The sequence below is a fragment of the Monodon monoceros genome, unplaced genomic scaffold (assembly GCF_005190385.1).
Source record: "Monodon monoceros isolate NGI ecotype Baffin Bay Population unplaced genomic scaffold, NGI_Narwhal_1 Super_Scaffold_10, whole genome shotgun sequence".
NCBI classification, from domain to species: domain Eukaryota; kingdom Metazoa; phylum Chordata; class Mammalia; order Artiodactyla; family Monodontidae; genus Monodon; species Monodon monoceros.
In genome coordinates this window covers 17,076,279-17,091,186 of record NW_021703766.1, presented here as the reverse complement: position 1 = coordinate 17,091,186, position 14,908 = coordinate 17,076,279, and the positions used below count along the sequence as shown (strand labels likewise).

Below are 14,908 nucleotides of genomic sequence, written 5' to 3'. Positions count from 1 at the left end.
CTTTTAAAATTACATAGTAAATCTAAATACATACATTTATACATATAGAAATATGTGTGTATGTACGTATGTATAGATGTGTACTACTAACATCTGCGTTATTAGAATGGAAAGCATCAGCAAACTTGGGCCATAATGGTTAATTCAGAAACAGTTACCAATTCAGGAGACTATCCATATTATACATTTTCACTGACAGAAAGTACACATGGCCTATTAATGGTTTATTCCCTAAATGTTTACCTTTTTTGGTCCTCTTACTAATATTTAGCAACTTTTATAAATATTGTGGTTTTTTCATTTTCTGGTAGAATAAGCAGATTTTTATATTACCTGAGTCTATAGAATAGCATTTTAAAACTGCACACAGATTCTCAGCCATTCATAGACAAATTACATACATCAAATAGACACAATTTCTCTTTTTGTTTATGTGTTTTGTAGAATTTCACATTAAGAAATTAATGCACAGAAGTAGGCTTACTTTTTTTGTGCTACCAATAAGATTGATAATAAGCAAAAAGTATTGCCATAACTAATTGTTTTATAATAATTAGTTGTATAAATAATAGTAATAAAGTTGTATAAAAACACTCCAGCTGGGACTGGAGTGAGGGGAATTGATTAGGGTAGGATACAACAAAAGACTTCACCTGTTTCTATGACATTATTTCTCTTTTCCCATATGTGAAATATAATAAAATTAGCATGAGCTTTGGAATCATAAAGACCTAATTTGAATCTGATTGCTATCATATCATTTCTATCATATAGACAGAACCTTGTGGAAGTTCAGTAAATTTCTCATATTACCCCTGTAAGTAGACAGTAACAACAACTTTTTCTTAAGATTATTATGAAAGTAAATATGTAAAATACTTAATACTGCCTGATAATCAGTGATCGTTTGGTAAACATTGACCTCCCTCCCACATGGATTTCTCCTTTCATTTTTGTTAGTAAGGTTTTAAAAAATAGATCTTATTTTTATAAAAACAAGTTTTTTAGCTTTATTTTGCTTCTTTCTTTCCATTCTCAGTCTGTTTTTTACCTCATTTTGAAGTTTTGCATATCAGACAACACATGGGCCATGGGATTTCCTTTCTGACTTAACTCTTTAATGTTGACACTCTCACTAGGAGCCCTTGTAAATAAAAGAAGCATTGCTAGAGGATGATGAATCATAGGGAGAACAGACACTTCCCAAAGGGATGATTCTGCAAAGTTGACTGATTAAGTATTCTTCCTAGAATTCTCTTCCCACTTTTTAAAAAATGAAATGATAAAGTTGCGTGATCAATTATCAAAACTTCTAGTAGAGCAATTTATGACTTCTGTTTTTTGTCTAGACATTTTATCTACAATTGGATCTAATGTACACTGTAATCCAGATCCAGTTGTAAAACCATTCTGAATTATTATATCAGAAGATTTTAATGATACAAATACTATTTTCCCTTTTTTGGTCACCTCTGAAAAAGAAGAAATATGAAGACATTGGACTAGAGTTGATAGGAATGACTTTATTATTTAATTTAAACTATTTTAAAAGGTATTATATGATAAAGCATTGAAGTGACCTTCAAATAGCATCCCTCAGAACTGTTTTTTCTCTCCAGTTCTTAAGTTAATGTGGTGGTAATCTCTCTTTTTGTCTTAAAGTAAACATTACCTTTCAAGTAGTATAATTGCTGTCTTTTTGTTTAAAAAACCCTGTTCTTCCTGGGGTCTTTGACAACAATAAATGTAGTCATCAGCTAGTATAGTTATTCCCTTTTGTGTTTAAATTATTTGAGAGTGAGGATTCTTTCTGGGTTTTTTAGTCTCCACCCAGTATCAATGACTGATGCTACCCTGTAGTACTTAAATCACTGGATGATAGAAAGCATCTTTGTCTTCCAAGAGGAAAGGATGTAAAAAACAAATTGTGTAATATGTACCTAGTACCTATTTTACACTGTGATTAAATACTTAGGGTTGAATAGGATAAAATATATATTTAAAACATTGCTCTCAGTGTCAGGACACTTACAAATTTTGTAAGCATTTTATTTTTCAGGAAACATTCTTTAATAAATACTCTGTGAATGTTTATTAATGGCACTCAGACAAGGTAAAAATAATTATTTTAGGAGAATTTAGATTAAAAGCAGGAGGGTAATTATTGTGTAGTATTAGAACTATGACTGGCAGTTTGATGGACTGAAGGAGAGAAGGATGGTCTCTAGTAAATCAGTAACAACCCCTTCAGCTTCAGCAATAGTGCTAATTATTTTTTTTAAATAGAGCCTCTAGGATCAAACGTTTTATGCACAGTAACATATCTAATTTGAAAGTGTAAATTAGGACTTCCCTGGTGGTCCATTTGTTAAGATGCCTCACTTCCAATGCAGGGGCAAGGGTTTGATCCCTGGTCAGGGAACTAAGATCCCATGTTGCACGGCATGGCCAAAAATCTTTTTAAAAAGTGTAAATTAGTAACTTTTTTGGCGGGAGGGGGGGTGATGAGGAAGTGTTTGGAAGTTGGCCTGAGAAATGAAACTACTCTTTTGCTGGTAAAATGTATATATTTTTTAGTGCTTGAGTGTATTGGTCAGAACATATCGTCGTATACTCTTTAAGGGATTTGGGTAAGGGCATAGTTTAAAAACACCTAGAGAGAACATTCTGGCTTATGGATTAGATTGCATTAGTAAACAGGAGAACAAATTGGTGAATATGAGTTAACAAAAATTTTGAATAAGAAATTTACCCACATGCATTTATTTGGATGTTAATAATTTAATTTTTTAAAGTTTGTTTTAAAACATTGCTTATTGTAGCATGTAAACCTATGTTGGGTGGGAAAAGTACAAATGGGAAATTAGAACTGTTTTAAACATGTAAGTTAAATGATCAACCCTACAATTTTGGTTTTTTGGTTTTTTTGTTTTGTTTTTATTTTTGTTTTTTGATAAAGTAATCTGGATTGCTTATTTTATATGCTGGGATGCTAGTTGTTTTTTCTATTAATACACTTAACTTGCATTCTAGCTTCGCCATTCAGAGACAGGCATCGTGTGGTGGGTTGTGTGACAGTGTCTGTCAATAGTGAAGACAAATAGTGCCAGAGACATTTAACCCATCCAATCTCACCCAGGGTATAGGTCGGTCTCGTTTTCAGACTTCTTCTTAAGTCTTTTTTCTTTCTTTCTTTCTTCCTTCCTTCCTTTCTTTTTTTGTTTCTAAATAGTGGATTGATACTGATTGAAACTAAAACTTTTTTGTAAAGTTTTAAACTTTACATTAATATTATAAGAAGAAGAAGAAGAAAAGTAGAAAACGAAGGTTGGCATGTAAGGTGTTGACAAAGCAGGTTTGCAGCCACTTTGTGTGTTCTAGATTTTTCAGTCCCTTGGCAACATGAATGTTGGCCTTATAATTTTTTTCTCTCAATATCTTTCTTCTTTGATCTGAAAATATATTCTTGTATCTGGTGACTTTTATCAGACAAATGTTTAGATTTGAAGTCATTGTTACCAGTAAGAAAAATGGAAATACTTAAAAAGAATTACTGAGACTGAACAGTAAGGGTTTTAGACCAGAAATTGTTTCCAAATGACCTGTGTTGATTTTTATTATTATTTTCTGAACAGTCAGTAGTTTACTCCCTCTCCGTTCCACTATTGGTTCACTTAGCACGCTTGCAAATTTTTACGGCTTTTTTAAGGTAACTCAACTGATTTTGCACTGATGTTGAGAAGTTATAAAATATAAGTGCATATTTAAATGCTAGGGACCACATTTTTATCTTGGAAGCTTAGTTAAATGTCGTTTCTGTCATATTTTTTTAAATCAGTGAAAGGTATTTGTTTCTTTTGAGGACTTTAAAGAATGTTTCTAATTTCAAAGGTTTCTATTAAAAGTTGAGTTAGTTCCACATAAAGTATCATCTCTTTTTTATGGTATTTAAAGCACTAAAATGATAATGATAATTTAAATAATTTCTCATTTACAAATCTAGAACTAATGGTTCTTAATTTTAAAATACAGTTTAAGAAAGCAGTATATAAACTATACATGGGTTTCTCTATGTGGTACCATTTAAAACTCCATTTTCATCTTTCCAATCAAATTAATAATGTAGTTGACCCTTGAACAACACGGGGTCGAGGGTGGTAGGGGTACTGTCCCTTAGCACAGTCAAAAATCCATGTATTACTTACTTTGCACTCAGCCCTCCTTATCCTTGGCTCTGCATCCACAGATTCAAGCAACCACAAGTTGCCTAGTGCTGTAGTATGTATTTATTTTAAAAAAAATTGTGAATAAGTGGACCCACGCAGTTCAAACCTGTGTTGTTCAAGGGTAAACTGTACTTGCAAATTCTGTAATATCCAGGAAGGTATTATCTGCTATTCTTTTTATCCCAAGTGCTTTGAATATTCATAGTGAACCTTAATGATTACATCAGTTCTTGAAAGAAGCCAAATATACAGTTTAAGTTCACCATCATTACTGGCATTTGGCCTAGTAATTGGCTACTGCCAATTAATAAATCTAATAAATCTGAAATATTTATGTTTAGATATAGAATACTATAGATGTGATGCTTTTCTTCACTTATAAATTTAAAAATTATTCTTTTGAGATTATAAATTTCTGTCAGTAAGTTATAAAAATGGTCTATCAGTTTTCTCTTTGGTGTTGCTGTGCTCTCTGTGGTCACAGAAAAAGCTATGGAAAAATAAAATTCTTTTTGGGGACTTTTCTGGCAGTCCAGTGGTTAAGACTTCGCCTTCCAGTGCAGGTGCGGGTTCGATCCCTGGTCCGGGAGCTAAGATCCCACATGCCTCGTGACCAAAAAAACCCCCAAACATAAAACAGAAGCAATATTGTAACAAATTCAATAAAGACTTAAAATATGGTCCACATCAAAAAAAAAAGAAAGAAAGAAAACTCTTTAAAAAGTAAAAAAAAATAAAATTCTTTTAAGTTCAAAGATAAGTTTTTTCATAAAAGAAATAAAAATTTATTCACACATTACTTAGGTGAGTAAATAATTTTAAGAGGAAGAAACTTTCAACTTTATGAAGGATTGGTAAGGGATTTAAAAAACAAATAAATTATAAGGTTATAAAATAGAATACATTATGACTATTCTGCTTGGTGAGAAAATAAAAGCAATTATTAAAACATTTTTATGCTGGAGTTTTTTATTTTAATAAGCAGCAATTAAACATAGTCTCTACATTCCTAACAGATAAAGATGGGCATTCAAAACTAAAAAGGGATGGGAGGGGTAGTTAGCATATTTTGTTTATAAAGGAGTATATAGAGGAGGCAGGATTACATTAGCATTTTAATTCTATGGAATGTCAGTTAAGCTATTTCTTGAAATTTAATAATATATAGATTAAAACGTTTTTGTAAATATTTTAAGAACATTTCTAATATTCCCAGGAATTCATTGTGCTTTTCTGGGAATGCTTAGAAATGACAAATTACTGTTTAGAAATCTAAAATGTTCTTGCTATTATGTTATGCATTTACTTTTTAATAGATAATATTAAGAATTTGTTATTTTTAGTGAATTTATAGATTATACACAAGTAGGTAATTTGGCTTATGTATGTTTCAAGAAAGAAAGTTATTAGCACATTCTTTGTAGAAATAGTGAATAGTTACCATTAAACTCTTAAGTTACTTCTGAACCTTCCCTGTATAAGTTAATGCTATTATAGCAAGGTATAAATCTTTTTTTTTTGACCTGATAATGTGTCCATTATGAACACATTGGTACATTTATTTACCAGTTTAACTTTAATGTAACTCATCATACATATCAAATATTGGCTTCTCATAAATCAATTTAATTAAAAAATTGAATTTTTACTACATGCAAGTCATAGTATGTTAGGTGTCAGGAGGGTCTAAGATGAGAAAGATGTTGTCCATACTCTCTAGGGGCCATAGTTCTTATCCCTTATTACTTCACCACCTCACCTGGCATTATTAATGCACTTAGGTGATGTCTTGCTAACCAGAATGTAACATGCTTATGTGAAGCGTTTTATACACCATTTTCATCATCATCAGAGGGATAATGATACTATTGTAAAGAGTTTTATAGTTTAAAAAAATTTGTCTTATATTCATTGTATTCTTAAAATGAGTAGAACCTTTGTAATTTAGGATCAAACTGAGGTAACCTTTAAAAAGTAATTTTTTAAATTAAATGATACTACTGTCTTTTGACAGAGTTTATGTTTTCAGCTTTATAGTTTTGTGCTAATGAACTTTTTTATTTAGTAAGTATATCCAGGAAACTGCAGGTAAAATATTCATAATGTGTGTTAGGTGTCAAAGGAAAATGTATAGAATATTTTATGTAGGGTATGAGATCACAGTTTGGCATACCTGTCCCAGAACAGATATTTACGTACAGTTATATCAATTGGGTTTTATAACCGTGATTTTTAAATAAGATTTGCAAGATAAAATCACACATACTTCAAAGAGCAATGCTAGGTTATAGCTTGCATATTAAATTCATAAATATATAACTTGCTTTTGAGTTCATGATTACATTTCACCTAACTTTCCGTCTGTCATGGACAGGGATCCCTGAGATGTTCATATTCTGCATTCTCATGTGCATGGTACTTAGATTCAAAAAGAGTGGGTGGGGGAAAGCTGCTTTATAGAAATACAAGTTCACAGAATTCATGCTGCATGCTTTGTGTGTTCCACTGCAAATACTGCATGCTGCATACTTGTATTTCTCTGAAAATGATGAACATAGACTCATACACACAAAAAGTTTAGTTTCTTTTTTGCCAATAGTTGGAACAGATGGAGGAATGTTAGACATAATACCTTCTCTATTTTTTCTAAAATGAATTCTGTAATATTTTTCAAAAAATAAGGAAAAACCTTGTTATTTAAACCCAAAGTGGCTACAAATCAGCTCCTAAACTGTCACTGACATTAGTATCTAGATTTTGTAGTTTTTACAAATCTTTTAAAATATTTATTTACTAAGAAAACATTGCATTAATGCATGATACGAAATTGATAAAAATTTTTCTTTAAATTGGAATGCAGTTTAAAGTGACTGAATTTTCCAATTTCAGCTACTGCATTTGACAAGGATACAAACTGGAAAATGGAACTGGTATCATCTAAATGCTCTAAGTGCTTTAACTCATGGTAGTTGAGAAAAATCTTTCCATGTGGCATTATGTAGATTTCATTATTGATGGCTAATATTAATAACTGTGCTCTTCAGCCTTGACAGCAATGAAAAATTGTGGGTGCATTTAGTTCTTTCAAATGATTTAAGTGTTTTGGTGCATGTTTTCAATTTAAAAATAGATCTTTGGCACTTGGCTTTTGATTATCGAAACATTGGCATTCTGACATTTCACTCTTTATATAATTGATGTGGATGTTGCAATTCCAATAACTGCACATCACAGTTTTAAGTTTATCATATTACACCACTTTAAAACAGTAGCATACATGGCTATAGATAAAAATTAATTTTAGATTTAAACATATTTTTAGTTGTCTGTCGCGTTACCTATTTTCATTTTTGTATGTGTTTATGATTGTAAACCTTTCCTTATCTTATACAAGATAAAATTGTATAGGACTGATAACTTCCAACTTTAACATTATTAGTGTGCCTCTTGATATTATGTTGTTAAGGGTTTAGTAGTAGTATTTTTCAATGAGTTGTTATGCCAGTTGCCACACATTTTGAAAAGATCTACTTTTGGCTTTTTTTGTTAGGCATAATAGGTAAATGGTTTTATAAAAAACCTTTTTATAAGAACTAATTCTGGTTCTCTCCAGAGATTTTTTTCTGTTTAACTCTTTTTTGTTAGACTTCAGCCAATAAAATTTACTGTTACTCATCTGAAGAAATTCCCTTAATAGTTAAAATCAAGGAGGCCTTTTAAAGAGAGAAGAAATGGACAGTGGTAACCAATTGCCAATAAGAAAAATCCATCCAATAATACGTCCTTCTTCTGTTTTTCATTCTGCGATAAAGGGTGGATTTATTTATTTTAGAGATCATGGTTTTGAACTGCCACTTCCAACTTCTGGAGACCCTCAGTGGTTAACTTGCTTATCTTCTACAGCCCAGCATGTTCCAAATCAAACCTTTTTCACTTTTATTCTTGTAGATTTAAAACAATCGTAGTGACGGTACCAGTTCCATTTTGCCTCCAATTCAGTTGATTATATATTTTTTCTATTTATTTCTCATTTTATAATTGATATCTGGAATAATCAGCAGCTCTTTTCTCATTTATTTTCTCATATTTTTATTCCAGGATTTGCCTCTGAAGCAGGGAGTGTCTGCATTAAAAATGACCTGTAGTTCTCTGCTTCATAGGTTAGAAACTTATTTTAATATTTTGTGGCTAAGCACAGTCCCACTTTTCAAATTCTATAATGAATTATTTAATTGGCATTGAATGTGGACCACAAGCATATATTTCATATTGGGGTTTTTTTTTATTATTTTAAATGATTAAAATTCAGTGGAACTATCCAGCTGAGGCAATAAAAGCTTTGTTTTTGCTTTACAGCTTAAAACATTAAATTAGATTTTTAAAAATCTATCAATTATAACACAAGTAAAATAATGCTATTTGGGCATTTTTAAAAATTGCATTTTTTAGGCCTTGTATTGCTTGAAGCATTTATATTCTAAAACTTAACCAAATTCCAACTATTCATTTTGGGGAAAAACAATCAGTTCACAAATCACATTTTCAATGGGACTGCTAGCCAGCATAGGTGAAAACATGTATAGTGTATTTACTCTTAAATTGTACACTGCAGATGCTTCTTCAGCTCCCTCCTCTTCCTCCATGGGCGGTGCTTGCAGCTCCTTTACCACCTCTTCCAGCCCTACCATTTATTCTACCTCAGTCACCGACAGCAAGGCTATGCAAGTGGAGAGCTGCTCCTCAGCCTTGGGGGTAAGTAACCGAGGGGTAAGTGAAAAGCAGTTAACCAGTAACACAGTTCAGCAGCATCCATCAACACCGAAGAGGCACACAGTCTTGTACATCTCACCACCACCTGAGGACTTGCTGGATAACAGTCGGATGTCCTGCCAGGATGAGGGGTGTGGATTGGAATCTGAGCAGAGCTGCAGTATGTGGATGGAGGATTCCCCCTCCAACTTCAGTAACATGAGCACCAGTTCCTACAATGATAACACTGAGGTACCTCGTAAATCACGAAAACGAAATCCAAAGCAGAGGCCGGGGGTCAAACGACGAGATTGTGAAGAGTCTAATATGGATATATTTGATGCCGACAGTGCCAAAGCACCTCACTATGTGCTTTCTCAGCTTACCACGGACAACAAAGGCAACTCAAAAGCAGGAAATGGGTTGGTATTCACATTTTTTTAAAGTTCTCTCACCATTATGCAAAACAAAAAAATAAATCATTCCTCATTTTTCTTAATTGCTCAGCTCAAGTTTGCATCTAAAGCAAAGATACTAGTTTTATCATTGAAATAACATGAAAATTTTGACTTAAAATTATCAGGTTTCACTAGAGAAGAAAATAAAATACCAGTAGATTTTACCAATAGTTATCTTAGTATGGGTAAGATTTAGTAGAAAATGAAAATAATCTGTTTAGAAATAATTTTTTAATTTCAAATGGACTTACACTTTAAAAGAATTTTAAAATATTTTTATTCATAGAAATAACTAGTGATGCAATGACTCCAGCTAAAACAAACATTTACAGAGAGCTAGTTTGTATTCCCTTTCATGTTGTCTCCCCATATGATTCAGTCATTTTCCATTTTTGTGAAGATTTTAGTCTTTATTTCCCTTTTTTCATTTATTTGATGAAAAGAAGAAAAACTAAATTGATAGTTTGACTCTCAACTTAGATTCATGTATTTATTTTAAGCTTTTTCTTTAATATATTACGCCAATTCAGTATTTTTAAAAAAATAAATGTATCACTTTTTTTTTTTTTCTGTGATTCTGGGTTATATATCTAAAGGGTGATAGAACCAGGATCATGGTGCCTGTTTGAGTTTTCATTCATCTCTGCCAGTTTACAACACTCACTAAATATGTTTCAATAGCTATATTATAGAATATTCACTTCTGAAGTAGAGAATACTATGACTTATTTTTAACTTTCTGATTCCTTTAATACTTTTATTGTAACATTTAATTTCTAGACTTTTGATTAGATTTTCCTACAGTATATTCAGCATAGTTTGATAGAATTTAACTCACTGGATCTTGAGAGATTACTTTTTTGGGTGGCAGGGTATGTATGGTCCTTTAGTTGACCCAGGATCTCCTGCAATTTCAGGCTGTCACAGAATATGATGGAGATGCTTTTGATTGTTTCACTATTTGATTACATCATTGGTATATTTTAAGTTAAAAATCTGGTTGAGAGTTATAGAGAATATTCTTAATGTGTATTAAACTTGTCCTTAAATATTTTCTCAGTATATTTTTAAAGTAATACCTACCATTTAAGTAATGATTATTTTATACTACTTTCTTCTCTACTCTCATTTAAAACTCCTTTGGGGTGATAATAGTAAATAAAAATGCACATTTACATATTTTTCATTTTTAGAAAGTCCAGATTAGGAAATTATCTAAAAGAAAACAACATATACCCTTTCCTAAAGTGTTGCCATTAGCAGAGTCAACAATTCTAGGACATATCTGTAGAACTGTTACCTATAGAAAATGCTCTGAAACGCAGTAGCAGAGATTTAAAAGGCTCATATCATTAAATACAGGTATGTGTTTATTCGGGCTTCTGTGGAGAAAGTGTTTTTCTTTTTTAAGTTCCGTAAGAGAGATTTTCATTTTTATACTGAAATAAATGTTAAAGTTCAGAATGAAGAACAAATAAAATTTTGACTTACAGTTAGTCAACACACATGATTTGCAGTTGCTGTTAAAGAGATATCTTGACCTACATCTTTTCTGCTTCTGCTTTTGTATGATAGATATATCTTAGAAATGATTTGAGGTTACCCAGGGAAAGTATAATAACATTTGTCAAGACAAAATCTCTCATGAAATAATTCATGGAACAGAAACTCATCAAGCAGCAGAAGAAATGTCCAGCTTCTTAGGTAATGGAAAAATATTTGACACTAGCATATGAAAATGATAGAAGAAGTTTAAACTTTGAATTTATAAGAACTATATTAAGGAAAGGATAAAACCATATATAAATATAGAAAAATAGGCCTTTGAAAACAGTTGTTAAGGGGATCTCAAACTAAAGTTCTGTGTTCTTCAATAAGGAAGATGTTAGAAACATGAAAGAAATTTTGCCATAAAATTTCTATTTATATAATGCTAAATTATAGAAAATGTACCCTCAAACATGTTGAGTACAGCAGTTTTTATTGATCTTCAAGATGGAAATAGCATTTTTGTATGAATAAAATGTTATATGAAAGAGTTTATTAAGAAAACAAAATCATTTTTAAAAAACTACTCAGTATTTAAACATTCCTAGACATATTTTTCTTAAATTCTTCACCTAAATGTCCTGAGAATCAGTAGCCAGTGTCTCTTTAGATATTCCTAGAAATTAAGATATGATGTCACCTGCATGTGAAACCTGTTTTAGGCATTTTATAGTGAAAATTATTTTTGTGACAGGCAACCAGAAGGATGTGTAGCACAAAGGAATTAGTGTCATTTTAAGTTCTGAATAGAATATTCCAAGACAGTGGATTTTCTTTTTAGATAATCACTTAGAAGTAAAATCCCATACAATTAGCTGCTATTTTCTTGTTTTTTCCTTAAGCCATAATGCATTAAAAATTAGTAATTTGAATGACTGCTTTTCTAAGAATTAGTTGATGTTTTTATTGTTTTACACAGCTAGGGATCTAAATATGTATGTATTCAATTTTTACATTTAAGCCTAGAGAATAAAGTTAGTTTTAAGGGCTTTTAAAAGTATCATTTCAGAAATTATTTGATTACATGTGCTATTCTTCTTTAAGCCATAATGTGTATACTTTATCAACTTAAAATTTTCATCCCAAGTGAAATATTTTGTTTTATTGAAATAGTAAAACTCAATATCATCTATTTACCCTCATAAATGTTAGCTTGGCCAGCATAAATGAATACAAAAGCCACATCTTGCCAAATTAATGATATGCTAAATTTTCCTTATATTTCAGACTAAAGTGTTCCCTTCCTATTATAAAATTAATAGATATTAATTACAAACATTTGAAAAATGCAGAAAAATAGAAGAAAATAAATAACCTATAATCTAATAAATCAATACAACTATTAGATTTTGCTGTTTTTTCTTTTCCTCCCTTTCAGTGCATATTTAGAGAATGTTTTTACATAGCTTAAGTAGATGAATATTTTTGCTTTGATTTTTTTAAATGAGTATAAAACAGTATCATTATAGAATTTTGTATGCAAAGTACTGTACATTGTATTCAGTGCAAATATTTGAATTTCTACCCAGAATGATAAAAAAATAGGATTTATTGCCCTTTGTTCTGACTTTGACTTGATACTTTTGTTCATAGAATTTATTCTTCCAGGGCCTTTTAAATTACTTACACAGGTAATCTTTGACTTAATTATGTCAGACTTCATCAACAAGTTTGCCTTCATCAACAAATACTTTTTCAGCATCTTTTGTTTCAGGAACTGTGCAAGGTTTAGGGAATATGAAGATGATTGAGCAAAGTACTTCCCTTCAGAACCCTTCCTCTCACCCAGTCAGTCTAACTGCATACCTTACTGCATCCTAGCCATGGATTCACCCCAATCCAAAATTCCATTGAGAACATAGCCTTTTCCCTCTTTATTATTGATGACTGAGTCAACAACTTGGTTAGAAATGAAGAGGTAAACATTAGAGCTAGATTTAAGGCTGCTTAGCCACCATTGCTCCTCTATGTTTGAAGTCATAATATTTCTCCTAGGACCTGTTTGCTTTTGGACAGGATTTTGTCCACAGTCATCCCTTGGCTCCTTTATTTTCAATTTGAGTGTAAACTTAGGACTGGGAAAGTGATACAGAAAGCATTATAGGCCCTGACTCTATTTTTAAATATACATAGGTAATTTTTAAACTAATAGTATTGTTTTCTATTTATTTTTATCACATATTTACAGTACTTCAGATTAAATGTGTTGACCTGAAGTCCTAACCACCATTTGAAATATTTTTCTTTGAACATACATTCTGCATAGCAAATGCATAATATACAAATAAACATTAGAAACCCAATTAAAAAAAATAAGTTAGATTGCCTATCTGTAAAGCACAGATTATAAATTTTTTATATGCTGAGGGCTTTAATTATTTAATTAATCACAAATTAAAATACTCTGAAAAATTTAACTTCTGGGAAAGATTGTTTAGAGTAAAGCTAATTTCCAAATTAAAATTGAATCACTGATTTTTTTTTTTTAGTATAATTTTCTCAGTTTGATGTACTAAGGAAAATATCCAAAAGAATATGTACATGTTCCTTCAGTTTCTTTAAGGCCTTTTGTGTTTTTTTGTTTGTTTGTGTCTTTGTGCTACCCCCACTTTTCTTTTGCTTTGTAAGTCCTATTAGAAAATAATAGTAATCTTGTAGCTTTATGTAACACACATATATGTAATTTTTAAACTTTATTTTGAATGAAGTGCAATGTGAAAGGTTATAGTGACATTAGCTATTGTCTTTCCTGTTATTCTTGGTTTATTGCATTCAGTCTTCCTTCCTCCTGCCACACATATGCATTCTTTGTCATCCCTGTCCAACTTTACCACCAAATTTTATTTTCAATTTTTTTTAATTGACGTATAGTTGATTTACAATGTTGTGCCAATCTCTGCTATACAGCAGAGTGACTTAGTTATATACATATATACATTCTCTTTAATTACAAAATTTTTAAAGATACTTTACTTATGGAATGTAGTGTCCCTTAGGCTGTCTTTTATTTTGTCAGTAAGATAATCAGTTGTTTTTAATGTTATTGCCTATTCTCTTTCTTCCTTTATCTTAGATGACTTTTGTAGAAAACTCTTTTTGATACTTTTTCCACTTTGTGCTTTGACTTCTCAGAACATTGGAAAACCAAAAAGGAACTGGAGTAAAGAAGAGCCCTATGTTGTGCGGACAGTATCCTGTTAAAAGTGAGGGAAAGGAGCTGAAGATAGTTGTACAACCTGAGACCCAGCACAGAGCTCGGTACCTAACTGAGGGTAGTCGTGGCTCAGTAAAGGACAGAACACAGCAAGGCTTTCCTACAGTAAAGGTACTTATTTTAGTTAGCAATATATGAAGAATTTTATCTACTTTTACTTATTATTTTGTTTTTAACCAAAAAAGAGCTGCCTAAAATAAAACTAATAGCTGTATATATTAGAAATTAAAGTAAAAGTCTGACTGAATTATAGGCCAAATATTATTACTCTGATGTCCTTTGAATTTTAGTTTAAATGAAAGGAGAGATGAAAGTGTGTTCTAACAAGTAAAATATATGGCAATCATGAATTATCTTCCCTTTATATTTGACATTGGTAGCAACTGTTTTAGATTCTTCTCACAACTTATATTTAAGAAGAAATTTTAAAGTGAGTCCAAAGAAATATTGTAGAAATTATCTTGGACTTGGAAAATAAGGTTTTTGAGATGGCTAAAGCAATCAGGACTACTCAACTCAGAAAATAATTGGTTGATAGGTAACTTAAGTCTTCAGTTTAAAAAGCAGGATATCGGGCTTCCCTGGTGGTGCAGTGGTTGAGAGTCCGCCTGCCGATGCAGGGGACACGGGTTTGTGCCGTGGTCCGGGAAGATCCCACATGCTGCAGAGCGGCTGGGCCCCTGAGCTATGGCCGCTGAGCCTGCGCATCCGGA

General features: G+C 31.5%; 1 protein-coding gene across 5 annotated transcripts in view; it reads left to right on the top strand.

Moving 5' to 3' along the window:
• Nucleotides 1-14,908, top strand: part of NFAT5 (nuclear factor of activated T cells 5) — a 125,634-nt gene that overhangs the window by 78,084 nt on the left and 32,642 nt on the right. For 4 of the 5 annotated variants that reach the window (XM_029241177.1, XM_029241180.1, XM_029241191.1 and 1 more), the window contains 2 exons: nt 8,839-9,397; nt 14,114-14,306. In XM_029241177.1, coding sequence (XP_029097010.1) covers nt 8,839-9,397; nt 14,114-14,306 — 752 coding nt within the window. Of the gene's footprint in view, nt 1-8,324; nt 8,387-8,838; nt 9,398-14,113; nt 14,307-14,908 lie in introns of all 5 variants that reach the window. The other variant, XM_029241198.1, reaches the window with a different exon arrangement.